The 15,385-nt window shown below is 45.1% G+C and overlaps 1 protein-coding gene across 9 annotated transcripts in view; it reads right to left on the bottom strand.

The window, feature by feature from the left end:
- AKAP9 (A-kinase anchoring protein 9) overlaps positions 1-15,385 on the bottom strand; it is a 110,974-nt gene that overhangs the window by 22,856 nt on the left and 72,733 nt on the right. For 7 of the 9 annotated variants that reach the window (XM_068152867.1, XM_068152868.1, XM_068152870.1 and 4 more), the window contains 11 exons: positions 15,116-15,235; positions 12,357-12,533; positions 12,151-12,255; positions 11,576-11,728; positions 10,326-10,505; positions 6,763-7,833; positions 4,765-4,899; positions 3,776-4,279; positions 2,798-2,861; positions 2,001-2,119; positions 1,090-1,281 (listed from right to left, as the gene is read on the bottom strand). In XM_068152867.1, the coding sequence (XP_068008968.1) occupies positions 1,090-1,281; positions 2,001-2,119; positions 2,798-2,861; positions 3,776-4,279; positions 4,765-4,899; positions 6,763-7,833; positions 10,326-10,505; positions 11,576-11,728; positions 12,151-12,255; positions 12,357-12,533; positions 15,116-15,235 (2,820 nt within the window). The remainder of the gene's footprint in view (positions 1-1,089; positions 1,282-2,000; positions 2,120-2,797; positions 2,862-3,775; positions 4,280-4,764; positions 4,900-6,762; positions 7,834-10,325; positions 10,506-11,575; positions 11,729-12,150; positions 12,256-12,356; positions 12,534-15,115; positions 15,236-15,385) is intronic. The other 2 variants (XM_068152872.1, XM_068152871.1) reach the window with 2 other exon arrangements.

Genomic DNA, 15,385 nt, shown 5'->3' with positions numbered 1-15,385 from the left:
TGGAACGAGTCCAGAGAAGGGCAACGAAGTTAGTGAGGGGCTTGGAACACAAGCCCTATGAGGAGAGACTGAGGGAGCTGGGGCTGCTTAGCCTGGAGAAGAGGAGACTCAGGGGTGACCTTATTGCTCTCTACAACTACCTGAAGGGGGGTTGTAAACAGGCAGAGGTTGGTCTCTTCTCCCAGGCAGCCAGCACCAGAACAAGAGGACACAGTCTCAGGCTGCGCCAGGGGAAGTTCAGGCTGGAGGTCAGGAGGAAGTTTTACACAGAGAGAGTGATTGCCCATTGGAATGGGCTGCCTGGGGAGGTGGTGGAGTTGCCATCACTGGAGGTGTTCAGGAGGAGACTTGACAGGGTGCTTGGTTACATGGGTTAGTTGATTAGGCGGTGTTGGGTGATAGGTTGGACGCGATGATCTTGAAGGTCTCTTCCAACCTGGTTTATTCTATTCTAGTCTAGTCTAGTCTAGTCTATCATCATGGTTTAGCACCAGCCTTAAAGAATGGTTGGACTGGATGACCTTGGAGGGCTTTTCCAACCTAAATAATTCTGTGATGTTACAGCTGTGTTCCTAGACTCTCACAGAGCTATGTGGTAGTGTGCAGACATTGTGTATGAAAGTATTCATTTTATAGTGACATCAAGTTAATTGCCCCAACTTTCCTGCAGAAGAGAACCAACCTACATAGATCCAAACACCTCATTTGGGTGCCTAGGAGTTACCTGCCTAATAAGTGTTAACAGATTACTGACTGTGCTATGTTTTAAATGATTCTCCCCCTCTTTTCTCCTACTACAGTATCTTTTGAATAGCATCCAAGTTCTACTACAGCAGTAAGTAACAAAATGCAAAAGCAATGTACTTTGGCTGCTCCTGGAAACACGCTTTCAAGGCAGACACATTTACAAGGTGGATCTCAGTAAGGCTCTAGCTCATCACCAGAAAGCATGCTATGGACTTTCACTCCATGGTTTTGAAGTCTTGCAGTAGTATATTCAGAGCATTTAAAGCTGAGCTGTGACTGTGCCTCATAAGGTTATCACAAGTGACTTTTTATTTAGATAGGATTTTATGATGTTGGTTATACCTCAGCTTCTCCAGGAAGTTGCATTCTTGCAATGAGGTCTTTCAGGGATGAAATGGTGCTTAGAAAAGCTTTTCTCTCCTCAAGCCAAGGTGCTGGTTCTTGCTTAAGAGGTGGCACCTCCCTGTCACTATATGGAAATTCAGTGAGAGACAGCACCTGTATGCCTTCATGATGGACTGCTTTCAGCAGGCCCTACAACAAACAGAGAGAGAAATCAGTGATGAAATCCTGATAACATCAACAACAACAATCATCATCATCATCTTCTTTCACACATGTTGGAATGCTGGTGCTTCTAAACTGATCAGCAACAGGAAACTATTTATGCCTCCTCACACCAAAGAGAGAAGTGCTACCCAGGAGCTAGTAAATAGGTGCATTCTGACCCAGGTTCAGATGAAACTTTCCAAAGCTCACCTGTCAAACCAATCCTCTGATGTTTTAAAATGCTTCCTGGTGGAAACTGCCATTTGACAAACAAAACCCTGAGGAGCAAGCTTTGCAATTCACTTCTTGAAATTACTACTGAGCTAGGGCTTTGCTGCCAAAGACTTAAAACAAAGTCTTATCTTTACTGTTTATGACAGACACATTTTTCCCCTCCCTTCATAACACTCACAACAAACAGTGTAATATGTGGCCACACCACTGTCACTAATACACAGTAACTCCAAGAATTTAACAGCAACGCTATTTCTCATGATCAAACTTGAGAACAAGCCTATCCTCACAGAATTCATATTAAACAAGCAAGCACAGCATTGGTCAGAAGTATTCTGAAGTGTATCAGAATTGCCAACACTAAATCCTCACTAAATAGCTCTGTTTTCACTAACCAAGCAGCAGCTCATCTGGGAGGATGTCATAGGATCGTTCCTGTTCTGCAATAACAATGATCAGTTCTGTTTTACCTTGATTTTTTTGGGAAGCAAATCTGTTGCAGCTTCACCTTCATCCATTCCTTCAGATACAGTGTCACATCCCTGGGTCTGAGTAAGGTACATTCCTTGACTCCAGTCTGAACTGGAGTCTAAAATAAAAGGGGAGAAAAACATGAAAGCTGGATCACTGTGAAGCCTTGAAGATCAGGCATCAAAAAAGTGGTTTTTTTATCTGTTCTAACAGGTGGTTATATGTCACCAGAGTTGATTTTAAGCCTGCAGACTACCTGGTTTACAGTTTTGCTTTTTCAGTTTCAAAGCAGTAGCAGCAAAACAATGCCCTAAAAAATATCCAGACTTCAAAATCCTACTTTAGTTGTAAAAGAAAAGCAACTCCTTGCACAAACACTTCTGCCAGATGACCTCCCCTCACCATGCTTAGCCTTTGCCTAAGAACAGCATCATATTACTAATTTTCATTGCTTGTAGACATTCTCTCTTCATCTCCCATGCTAGGCAGCTGTAGCTTTACATTCTATCACAGATGATGGAGCTACACTGAAGAGATAATGTAATATGTAAGAACAACACAGGAACTCCAGTGGGACAAAAAAAACCTAGCATCTGATGCCTCCACTCAACCCATCTCCAAATTAACAGACATGGCATCCTCAACACCTTTAGGCAGTGCAACAGGCTTCTGCTTCCATTTGGGCAGTAGCAGTTTTTGCTTCTTAGAAGGCAAGCTCTGTAATGGTAAGCTGAACACTAAACAAGCAGATTGAAGTTATAATGCTGGCTGAAACCTTTAAAGCTAAGTTTCTTACCGCTAGAACCTCCATCTCTAGCTTGGTATGGTGGAGAATGTGCTGACCCAGACACTGGGATGCCCTGTGTTTAGAAAAGAGAACAATCAAAGCTTTATCACCCCTCACCCACTCACAGCAAGAGTTAGTTCTAAGGAGAAGGACATGGTATGAATCTCTCTGTTCAATTCCCCCTGCAATCAAAGCCATCAAAGATGGCATTCAAAGGGGTGACCAACGCTCATCCCCGCTTCATGGAGCGGGACAGGTCCAAGGTAGCCCCACAAGGAGGCATCCAACACTTGAGCACACTCCCAAAGTTAAATTGCTGAGGAAAGGCTTCACAATCTTTTCCAGGCCATGGAGGCATTAGAACATTTAAAGGCTTCATACTGAACAGGGGGAGGCTCACACAATCAGATTTCAATGGGAATTTCTGTAGCAGGAGCAAAAGTACAAACTGAAGTAGTTATAGGATGGTTTGGGTTGGAAAAGCCCTTTTTCAGATCTCCCAGCCCAACCATTCTTCAACACTACCAAGACTGGGACTAAACTGTGGCCCTCAGCTCCACATCTCTGCCTCTGGGAAACACCACCAGGGATGAGGATTCAGCCACGTCCCTGGGCAGCCTGTGCCAGGCTTCGAGAACCCTTTCAGTCAAGAAGTTTCTTCTCATCTCCAACCTATACCTCCCCTGGTGCAACTTGAGGCCATTACCTCTCCTTCTGTCACTTGTTGCTAGGCAGAAGAGACCAGCCCCTACCTGGCTCCAGCCTCCTCTCAGGGAGCTGGAGAGAGCAATGAGGTCTCCCTTCACCCTCCTCTTCTCCAGACTAAACACTTCTAGCTGCTCCTCACCAGGCCTGTTCTCCAGACCCCTCACCAGCTTCCTTGTCCTTCTCTGGACCTGCTCCAGCCTCTCAATGTCCTTCTGGGAGTGAGTGCCTCAAAACTGAGCACAGCCCCCAAGCTCAATGAATATAAATCAGAACACACACCTCTTTAGCTTGTAGAGTTTCTATGACTTCCTTTAAAGTTTTACACTCCTCAGTCAACACTTGCACTGCGACAAACTTCTCTCTCTTCAATGCTTCAGCCTCAGAGATATGCCTTGTCTCCATGTCCAGGATTTCAGCAGCGTGGAGTTCTTGCATTTGGTCAATCTTTTCAGTAAATTCTCTCACAATCTCTGCAACCTCCTCTGAAGAGCAGCCATTGGGCAAATCAATCTGCATCTCTGCATTTCTCACAAGGACTGGTGAAGTCTGGACACAGCTGCTGGTTTCCACAGGCTGGTCTGTTTGTGATGATGAGCTTTTCCTACTTAGGGCAGACTCACCTGTTGACAAATCACACATTATCTCTGCATCCTTTTTGCTTTCAGTTTTTGCCAGCTCCTTGTCCTTTCTCATATAACTTGCAAATTTCTCTTCTGCTTCAACTAGGTTCTCTTTGACTTTGCACAGGTCTTCCTGAAGATGTATCAGACTTGCTTCTTTTACCTGTAAATAGTTAGAATCTCAATCACAGTCCTTCCAATTCCTTTACATTATCTAAAGCCCTCTATACTGTTAGGATTTAGTCCTATTTTAAAGCAGTTATAACATATGCTAATGAATACTAGCTCCTAACAATCAGAGTTCTAGATCCATTGCTGCACTGCAGTGGACTGTAAAATTATGTACTATCACAGAAACATTCAGGTTGGGAAAAACCCTCAGGATCACCAAGTCCAACCAATAACCCTACTCTACAAAGCTCACCCCTAAACCATATCCCCAAGCACCTCCTCCAAACCACCTTTAAACACATCCAGGGCAAGAACTGAAGGATCAGCTCTGTTCCACTGACAGTAGGTACTGAGTGGCTGCTTTTCTCAGTGGCATACTCAGCACAAGATGAAAAAGCCCTGCAGAATGCATGTTTGCACAACAGGTCCTGTACAACCATTTGCTTTAAATACCACATGGAGAAACTTGGTTCTTACTGCTAGTTCTTGCTGAAGTTTTTCTGCCTTTTCTCTGTAACTGCTCAGCTCTTCCTTAGCAGCAGCTGCCTCTTCTTTCATTTGCTGTAGTTCAAGTTCGTTCTCTTTCTGATTTTCCACAAGCTGTGCTCCTACCTACACAGCAACACAAGAGATGGAGAATGGTGAATCATAGGATGGCTTGAGTTGGAAGAGACCTTAAAGATCATATAGAATAGAATAGAATAGAATAGAATAGAATAGAATAGAATAGAATAGAACAGAACAGAACAGGACAGAACCGATCCGAACCAGGTTGGAAAAGACCTTTGAGATCATCAAGTCCAACCTATCACCCAGCACCATCTAATCAACTAAACCATGGCACCAAGCACCCCACCCACTCTCTTCCTAAACACCTCCAGTGATGGTGACTCCACCACCTCCCTGGGCAGCACATTCCCATGGCCAATCACTCTTTCTGTGAAGAACTTCTTCCTAACATCTGGCCAAAACCTCCCCTGGCACAGTTTGAGACTGTGTCCTCTTGTTCTGGTGCAGGCCGCCCAGAAGAAGAGACCAACCCCCACCTGGCTACAAGTTCCCTTCAGGTAGTTGTAGAAAGCAATAAGGTCTCCCCTGAGCCTCCTCTTCTCCAGTCTAAGCAACCCCAGCTCCCTCAGCCTCTCCTCACAGGGCTGTGCTCCAAACCCCTCCCCAGCTTTGTTGACCTTCTCTGGACATGTTCCAGCAAGTCAACATCTTTCCTAAACTGAGGGGCCCTGAACTGGACACAAGACTCAAGGTGTGGCCTAACAAGTGCCGAGTACAGGGGCACAATGACTTCCCTGCTCCTGCTGGCCAAACTATTCCTGATACAGGCCAGGATGCCATTGGCCTTCTTGGTCACCAGGGCACACTGCTGGCACACTAGGAATCTAGCTCCAGTGAAGAATCTTACAATCAAATACTAACAGCACTGCTCACCTTCACACCAATTTACAAAAGCCACAAGTGAAGAGACCAGAGGAGCAAACAAATCTCTGTATTTGGATTAACAAAAAAACAAAGACCAAGAGACCATTTTCCTAGAGTAACTCCCACAAACTGGGTAAGCATGGGAGGAAAGACAAGCATGGAAGGAAGGATTGTCTTCTTACAATTCACTGAACTGCAAGTAGAAATTGGCTCCTTCATGCACACAGCACAAGGAGAAAGGTCAAAGAGTAGGATATGAAGTCTTACAATGTTGTTAAAGTTCAAAGACATTTATGCCATTCATTTATTCTACGTTTGGACAAAAGGTCTTAGAACCTTTCCTGGTCCAGCACTGGGTTCCATAATGTTTCTGAAGATAAGTTTCACAGAATGCATCAGGTTGGAAGGAACCCTCAAAGATCATCTTGCAGTGAGCAGGGGCATCTCCAACTAGATCAGGTTTTAGCAGCTAAGCCAGTGTTCAGGCTACCAAGCACTGCCAGCTTTGACTGCAGGTTTTAAGTTCAGGCAATGCTACCAGTGGTGGATGAAAACCAGCACAAATCGCTACTGCTAAATGCCATTGATGGGAAATATCTTTGGAATCAAGAAAGGAAAGCAAGAAAAAGTCAACCAAAATCAAAGCATATATAAATAAACAATCTCTCCCTGCTAAAGCCCCCTGCACAGACAAATTGCAATCACTCCCTTATCATTCTAAACCCTCTCTGATGTAACTCTTGTCTCCCTACCTCCATGGCAGTAAAAGTGGTATTCACTCCATTCTGTGTCACCCCAGTGCAGGAATAAGAAAGGGTCTGTCCCAAATTCAGAATCCCCTTGCATTCATGAAAAGGCAAAGTGTTGGTAAGCAAAATGGAAACCAGCATTAGAGTTCCTACAGTAAGAAACCAAACGAAGGTCTGACCCACATGGAGTATTTCTACCACTGGTCTTATTAATAAATGCTTCATTCGTCACAGTTTGCACACAGGAACAGCACTCAGTGAAAACAAGGCAAGAGGAAATGGCATGAAGTACCTGGTGTGGCTGCATTTCTTCTTGCTCCATGTGTTTCTGAGCTTCTCCACTGTGCTTTTCTTGAAGCCCCTGCAGTAGCTGCTGAAGCTCAAAGAGTCTCTCTTCCTTCGCTTTAGCTTCCTTCTCTGCACCTCTGGCATTCTCTCTTTCTAACTCCAAGTGCTGGTTCACCAGTGCCAGCTGGTCCTCCATCTCACCAAGCCTCTGGGTTAAGAGTGATAATTTTGATTCAGTTTCACTTTGGGTTCCATCACTCAAACTGCCTCTTTGGGCATCCTCCCTGGGGTCCTCCACGCAGCTTGAAGCTTCCTGAATTTCCTGCATGAATTTCCTCTGCTCTTGAACTGCATTTAGCTGAACCTGACTCACAAGAGCAGCAGCGACTTTTTCCAGCAGAGTCTTTTCCAGTTCTAATATCCTCTTTTCAAGTGTTTCTCTTTCTGCTTGCCTTTCCTCCTCCAAGGCTTTTATTTTATTGTAGGACTGGACTAGTTCTGAATCTCTTTCCTTAATGCATCCCTGAAGGTGCTCCAGCTGCAGCTCCATCTTGCTGGTGGTGACTCTTGCGTTCTCATCTGGAGGCTGAAGCTGAGATTGATCTAGCAACTCCAATTTCTCACATAAACCTTCTTCCACTTTCCCAGCTCTCCCTTTGCTTCTGTCTCCTGGCTCTCCCCTATCACTTCTCATCAGCTCACACTTGCATTTCTCTTTTTTTAACACACTTATTTCTTGCTCTAGCTGGGTCATTTTTAACTTAGCTTCCTCAAGCTTACTCTTTGTCCGAGATGCTTCCACATTTACGCTTTCTACTTGCCTCTCCAAAGCCTCCTTTTCTGCCACAACTGTTTCAAGAGTATGTTTCAGACTGTCAGCATCTTCTTGAAGAGCAGCAACGTCTGCAGGCACTTTTTGTTCAATGTTTGCCAGCTCCTGCTGAAGCTTTTCAATGACATCATTCAACTGCTCTATTTCCTCATCATTTTTTCTCTTCACACGTTCTTGATCACTTTTCAGACATTCTACCTGGGCTTCAAGCTCCCTTATATGCTCATTTTGCTCTTCAATAACCTGGGGAAAAAACCCAAACAAGTTAAGAACTTCATGATGGGAAACTCTTACACCCTCAGATAGTTTTTCTCATGTCTGCCATTCAATCTTCCTATAAAAATCAAGGTTTAATGTATTATTTTTACTCAAAGAAATCCAAAGAACTAAGATTTACGAAGCTTAAAACTTAAGAGATTAAGAAAATAAATAAATCCTCAAACTCACCATATGGAAGTCAAATATCACAGTACATTAGAGGTTGGAAGGGACCTCAAGAGATCATCAAGTAAGTCCAACCCCCCTGCCAAAGCAGGCTCACTTAGGGTAGTGCACACAAGAATCATGGAATCATAGAATTGTTAGGGTTGGAAGGGACCTCAAGGATCATCTAGTTCCAACCCCTCTGCCATGGGCAGGGACACCTCACACTAGATCAGATTGCCCAAAGCCACATCCAGCCTGGCCTTAAAAACCTCTAGGGATGAGGCTTCCATCATCTTCCTGGGCAATCTGCGCCAGTGTCTCACCACCCTCATGGGGAAGAACTTCTTCCTAACATCCAATCTGAATCTCCCCATTTCTAGTTTTGTTCCATTTCCCCTAGCCCTATCATTACCTGACACCCTAAAAAGTCCCTCACCAGCTTCCTTGTAGGCCCCCTTAAGATACTGGAAGGCCACAATAAGGTCTCCTCAGAGCCTTCTCTTCTCCAGACTGAACAGCCCCAACTCTCTCAGTCTGTCCTCACAGGAGAGGAGCTCCAGCTCCAGGTGGCCCTTCTCTGGACACGTTCGAGCACCTCCAGATCCTTCCCTGTAATAGGGGCTCCAGAACTGGACAGAGTGCTCCAGGTGGGATCTCACCAGAGTGGAGTAGAGAATCACCTCCCTTGACCTGCTGGCTATGTTTCTCTTGATGCAGCCCAGGATGTGATTGGCTTTCTGGGCTGCAAGTGCACACTGGTGGCTCATGTTGAGCTTCTCATCCCCCAGCACCCCCAAGCCCTTTTCAGATGATGCATCCTGATGATGGCTGAAATGTTTCATCTCCACTCCCTTATTAATGTCATGATTCTTACCCTTTTTCAAGAATCTGAATGTACATTTTACAAGGAGAATAGGCAGCAAAATGGGAAAGTCCTAACACTTTGGTCACCAACCCTTTATTTGCAATCTTCTACCTCAAATACAATTTGCAGAGGAATCAAATTCACCATCCCCAACTCTCTGCACCAAAGACTCTTCTGAATTGGAGAAGTTACTAAGTATTACTCAGGCACTATCTGGCACAGTATTCCATTCCCAAATTCAGTCTTGAATTTCACTGCAAGTGAGGCATTCTGCATGTGTAGTTCAATACTAAATTGAACTAAATGGACTGATTTATTCCCATCACAAAACTCCAAAGACACTGAGCACGTGGATGTCTGAACTCCACCCATGTGCAGTGCTTAGATTATACAGATACTGTGTTCTTCATACCCAGGTACCACTCATTCACATGGTCAATAGATTTATGTAGTGCACAGTTAGTTCAGGTGGATATGCATTTTGAAAACAGAGGGACCTTTAACTGTGTTGAAAAATGCCATTAGTAACATGCTGTTTGGACTGAGACCACAGAAAACTGGAAGAAGCTGCACTGAGATTAGACATTAGGAAGAAATTCTTCACCCCTGAGGGTGGTGAGGCTCTGGAACAGGCTGCCCAGAGAAGCTGTGGAGGCTCCAACCCTGGAAGTATCACAGTATCGCTAAGGTTGGAAGAGACCTCGAGGATCATCGAGTCCAACCTCTCACCACAGACCTCATGACTAGACCATGGCACCAAGTGCCACGTCCAATCTCCTCTTGAACACCTCCAGGGATGGTGACTCCACCACCTCCCTGGGCAGCACATTCCAATGGCAAATGACTCTCTCGGTGAAGAACTTTCTCCTCACCTCCAGCCTAAACTTCTCCTGGCGCAGCTTGAGACTGTGTGCCCTTGTTCTGGTGCTGGTTGCCTGGGAGAAGAGACCAACCCCTTCCTGGCTACAACCACCTTTCAGGTAATTGTAGAGGGCAATGAGGTCACCCCTGAGCCTCCTCTTCTCCAGGTGTTCAAAACCAGCCTGGCTGGAGCCTTGAGCAACCTGGGCTAGCAGGAGGTGTCCTGCCCATGGCAAGAAGACTAGAACTAGATGATCTTTAAGGTCCCTTCCAACCCAAGCCACTCAAGGATTCTACAATGGTTCAGAAGTATTAGAAGAATAAGGAATGAAGAACTGAAGAGGGAACTTCAAGCAGAAATAAGGCAGAATAATAGCAAGCAAAAAGTATCCATCATAAAAAAAGGAAAAGCAGATTCAGACTGAAGAGCTGCTGGAAACAGAAGCATTTGCATCTTTAAAATGCCTTTAAAAAGGCAGCAGTAGAAGACTAATGGAACTGGCAAGGGGACAGAGGTATCCTTCCCTTCAAACAGCTAGCAACACATAGTAGGAGTCTGAAGCAAGATTTCAAAAGTAGGTACTTTGTTATCAGTTGTGCCTTCCAGCTGCTGTTGCAGGCTTGCAATTTGCTCGTGAAGATGTTCTATTTCCTGCTCCTTTTCTTGCATGATGTGAGCCAGCCTCCCAACTACTGAATGATGGTCCAGTGTGGTGGCGTCTTCAGATTTCTGTATGGCTAGTCCCAGGATTTCCATTTCATCCTAGGGAAAAAAATAGATCCAAACCCATGCTGCAGTTGTTATAAGGCTTTCTGAATATTCCAGTGTGTGCATGTGAGGACTAGGAATCTGATTGAGCATAGGAAGGCTCTGCAAAGGGACCTGGCCAGGCTGGACCCGTGGGCTAAGGTCAGTTGAACGAGGTTTAATAAAGCCATATACCAGATCCTGCAACTGGGTCACAACAACCCCATGAAGACTCCAGGCTTGGGGCAGAGGCTGCAAACTGCACAGCAGAGAAAGTGCTGGGTGACAGCAGCTGAAAATGAGCCAGGGTGTGCCCAGGTGGCCAAGAAGGCCACAGGCATCAGGGCCTGGATCTATATTAGTGTGGCCAGGAGGAACAGGGAAGGAACTGTCCTCCGGTACTGGACACTGGCAAGGCCACACCTGGAGTGCTGGATTCAGTTATGGGGCCCTTACTCCAAGAAGGACATTGAGGGGCTGGAGCAAATGCAGAGAGGAGCAAGGAAGCTGGGGAAGGTTCTGGAGAACAGGGCTGGTGAGGAGCAGCTGAGGGACCTGAGGGTGTTTAGTCTGGAGAAGAGAAGGCTGAGGGGAGACCTCATCGGTCTCTACAGCTCCCTGAGAGGAGGCTTGAGCCAGGTGGGAGCTGTTCTCTTCTCCCAAGGAACAAGAGACAAATGGCCTGAAATTGCACCGGGGAGGTTTGGGTTGCAGATGAGGGAAAATTTCTCTGCTGCAGGGATGGTCAGGGATTGGAACAGGCTGCCCAGGGAGGTGGTGAAGTCCCCATCCCTGGAGGTGTTCAAGAAATGTGTGGCCATGGTACTTGTGAACATGGTTTAGTGGCCATGAATGTGCTGGGTTGATGATTGGACTGGATGATCTTGGAGGGCTTTTGCAACCTAAACAATTGTATGTTGCCTCAAAATAGCTGCATGGAACAAGTGATTATCTGAGCTTTTGAATATTTTGCAGTTTGACCTGTGGAAGGGTTGAGAAAGAAGTTGGCATCTTGGCTTTGCCCTAGGATTTATTTCTGGGGAGTGGGGAGAACAAATCTCTGGGCTTCTCTGTTACACAATTACCTTAAACAATTTGTTCTCTTGTTCCAGTTCTTGCAAGTGTGTAGTGGACTCCTTCCTCTGAATTTCCAGCTGCATGTGCAGCTGCTGAACTTCCTCATTTTTATTTTCCAGCTCCTCTCGGAACTGCTCCAGCTGCTCCTCAAGGTTTGTGACCTATGTTTCCAAAAATAAACAATGGAAAAGGAGTAGGCAGCCACACCAAAAAAATTCCAGCTCATCATTTGCAAGCACAATGCCTATGGCAAACTGCTTTGGTATGCAGAAACAAAAGAATGTGTGCTCAGTGACATTCTGAGCCCTTCAACCCAATGGAATTTTAAGCCCCAGCAATAATCACCTGAAATGACTCTGAAGTTTGTCTTAATTGGGCTGAATTTTGATTTCAGAAACACTCTTGTAAGTCCTAAGCATTAATGTAGGCAGCAACAGCAATTATCACGGCTCACAAGAGGATTTCAAAGGGACCTGGGCCGCTGCCTCTTGGATCTGGTCACAGATTTCAGCTGCAGAATTCACAAAACTCAACAGAAGGCAAAAACTGACAAACTGAGTGGAACATTTCACAGGTCTTTTACCTCCTTCTCCTTTCTGTCCACAGCTTCTCGTTCAGCTTGCAATTGTGCTTCAAGAGGTAATTCTCCCTTTACTATGACGGTGCCAAACTGCTTCCTTTCCTCCACCTTTGAAGAGAAACCACACGAATAAGAAACAAGACAGACTGTTTTGTTCTCAAGAAAAGGAGGAAATGGTGAATGCAGGATAATTTTAGAGGAAGAAATACCTTTTGCAAGTTGTCTGCACTGATGATTAAGGCTTGTTCCAGCTCTCTTACCCTGCACTCTAGTTTCTCAATTTCTTCGTTTCGCTCCTGTATGTCTCTCTGAAGTTGCTCCTTGGAGAGCAAAAGCTCACTGCATTTGTCTGTTTTTTCTTTGAGGTGATTTGTTAACTGTTCAACCTGGTGGCAATATGGCAAGAAGGTTAATTTCTTTCATTAGCCTGGAAGGCTTTGCTTGTCCTCCTGAAGCCTTCAGACTCTCTAGCCAGTTAAAAGCAAGTAGCATGGCATCCCTATGCAGCCTTCAACACCTACAGATGGAATGTCTGGACCCTAAGGCCAGGGTGCTATCTGCGTCTTTGAGGAATATCAGAGTTCCAAAAATCCATGACAAAATGAGGAGGTGCCTGGTGACATCCTGACATACCCTAAAACTCACTGGGTCTGCCACTGCAGAGAATCATTATACCACCACAAACTCCAGAAACAGAAGCTTTGTTTTGTTGCTAGGTTTGTTAAATGAGAAAAAACAGATGTGCTGGATGATAGAACTTCACTTTTTACAGGGGAAAAATCATCCCAGCAAAGCTTTCTGAATCTTGTTAGTTCAGATGCTTGATGCTCAGAAACAACACATTGAAAGAGTAACTGAAGCAGCAGAGACTGGAAAGAGCCCAGTTCTATCAGGATTTCAGAAGTGACTAATCACAGAATTGTTTGGGTTGGAGAAGACCTCTAAGATTGAGTCCAAACATCAACCCAAAGCCACCACAGCTTTAAACCATGTCATGGCTACATGTTTGTTGAACACCTCCAGGGATGGGGACTGCACCACCTTCACCACCTATTCCAATCCCTAACCACTCTTGCAGCAAAGAAATTTTTCCTCCTCTCCAACATAAACCTCTCCTGGCACAACTTCAGGCCATTTCCTCTCGTTCTATCTCCTGTTACTAGGGAGAAGAGCCCAACCCCCACCTGGCTCCAGCCTCCTTTCAGAGAGCAATGAGATAGAAGCAATGAAGAAGGACGTGTAGCAAATCCATGGTATTAGGCCTGATGCACAGAGTTAAGACCTGAGCAGTTGAGCAAGAGACATGGAAAGTAATGTTTGTCCCACTCAAGAAACTGATTTCAGTATTTACAGTTAGGAAGATATGATGTAGCCAAGAGGTAGGAGATTCAAAGCATTTCATTAGATAGGAGAGAAGAGGACCAGAACAGAAAGCTGACAGGATGGTATTATTGACGTTATCCATCCATGAGTAACATCAAAGTCTGAGGTAACCATAGAAAAGTCCTGAGAGAGAAATGGAAAAAGAACAAAAAAAAAAATCAAGTCTAGAGCTGACTCTTTACAACAGCCCTCCCTGGAGTAAGTTGACAGACTAAGCTGAAACAACAATGAAAAAGAAATGGAGTTATCAACAGAAAGCACTGAGGGCTTCATCCAAGGGAGAAGAGCAGTTAAAACCCATGCAACTCTGCAAAAATAAAGCAGCTACCTCAGGCAAGCATGAGAAATGATGACAGCATGTGCACTTCTGAAATACTTCACCTACATGACACCACAATGGACTGCAGAGTTAGACTGTGAGCCTCAGCTGCTCCTCACCAGCTCTGTTTTCCAGACCCCTCAACAGCTTCCTTGCCCTTCTCTGGACCTGCTCCAGTCCCTCAATGTCCTTCTTGAATTGAGAGCCCCAAAACTGAACCCAGCACTCAAGGTGTGGCCACCCCAGTGCTGACAGCAGGGGTACAGTCCCTGCCCTGCTCCTGTTGGTCACAATATATACAGCATACCACACAGCGCCGACTGGATGCTTTGAGAGTAAGACCCCTCATAAACCTTTGTATTAAAACTGTTTTTAAAAACTCATTAAATTCATGATTAAATCTGAGGATAACAAGTAAATAAATACTTCAACAACTCAGATCTCACATATATCAATTTACACTCTATTGCTGCCTGTGCCCGAAATGATATCATACAGAACACCAAATATTGCTGATGTTGAAGAGCTGAATTACAGCAACTGAACTACCTCAGGAAGAGCCCTGATTTGAAAACAGCAGTGCAACACAACAAGGGACACTCTAATCCTGAAAAATCAGGCAAGAAAAGCATGCACAAATATCAGCCTTGCTCAAAAAGCAGGATGCAAGAAGAGCCACAAGAATAGGAAATGCCACTTAGCTCACAAATAACGGGTCAAATGGAACATGCACAAGCTTTGTAACACACAGCACTTGCACTGCTGCCTCTTGACTTGGCAGGGTCTAGGGGCTGTCTGTGACTCCCCTGAGATGCTGTTCCACAGTCCCCACATTTGTTTCAGTGGAGACAGAGTTCTGTGGAGGCTCAGGGAATAAAACAACCTAAGAGCTAAACCTTGGGAACTCATTTCCTTCAGCTGCCTACGGAGGGTGTTCCAAAGCAACATCAGAAGTTGTCAAACTGCTAAAGGAGTCCTGAATGTTTCCACAGGCTTTTGAAAATAGTGAATTTTCAAAATGCAGTTACATAAAAAATGCCTTTTTGAGAGTGAGGAAGTCTCTGTATGGCTACTACTGAAAACGGATAAACAGCCCCCTAAAAAGCCCCCAAAAGGCAGCTTCACCACTTTGCTCCAACTCCTTACTCTGCACCTCAGGGGATCTACCTTCCTGGCTTGTAAATGATGCAGATGAGTTACACCACTCATGACAATCTCCTAACAGCTGTCAGTGTGTCACTGAGAACAAGCAATAAAATGCATCACCTCTCTGTTCTGATGCTCGCTGACAGGCTGACTCCTCTGGGGAACCCTTAGCTGCTGTTCCAGCTTCTGGATCTCCTGCTGGAATACGTCTCTCTCGTGCTCTCGGTCAATGGCTTGCTCCTGGAAGTTAGGAATTTACATGGATACATCATTTCACAGAATGACAGAATTGTTAGGGCTGGAAGGGACTTCAAGGATCATCTAGTTCTGATCCCCTGGCCCTGGTGGTTTTTAAGGCTAGGATGGATGTGGTTCTGAGCAACCACCAGG

Source organism: Melanerpes formicivorus, unplaced genomic scaffold (genome assembly GCF_026170545.1).
Source record: "Melanerpes formicivorus ecotype bairdi unplaced genomic scaffold, bMelFor1.0.p_v2 SCAF_24, whole genome shotgun sequence".
In the NCBI taxonomy this organism is placed as follows: Eukaryota; Metazoa; Chordata; class Aves; order Piciformes; family Picidae; genus Melanerpes; species Melanerpes formicivorus.
This window is presented reverse-complemented; position numbering and strand designations above follow the sequence as displayed.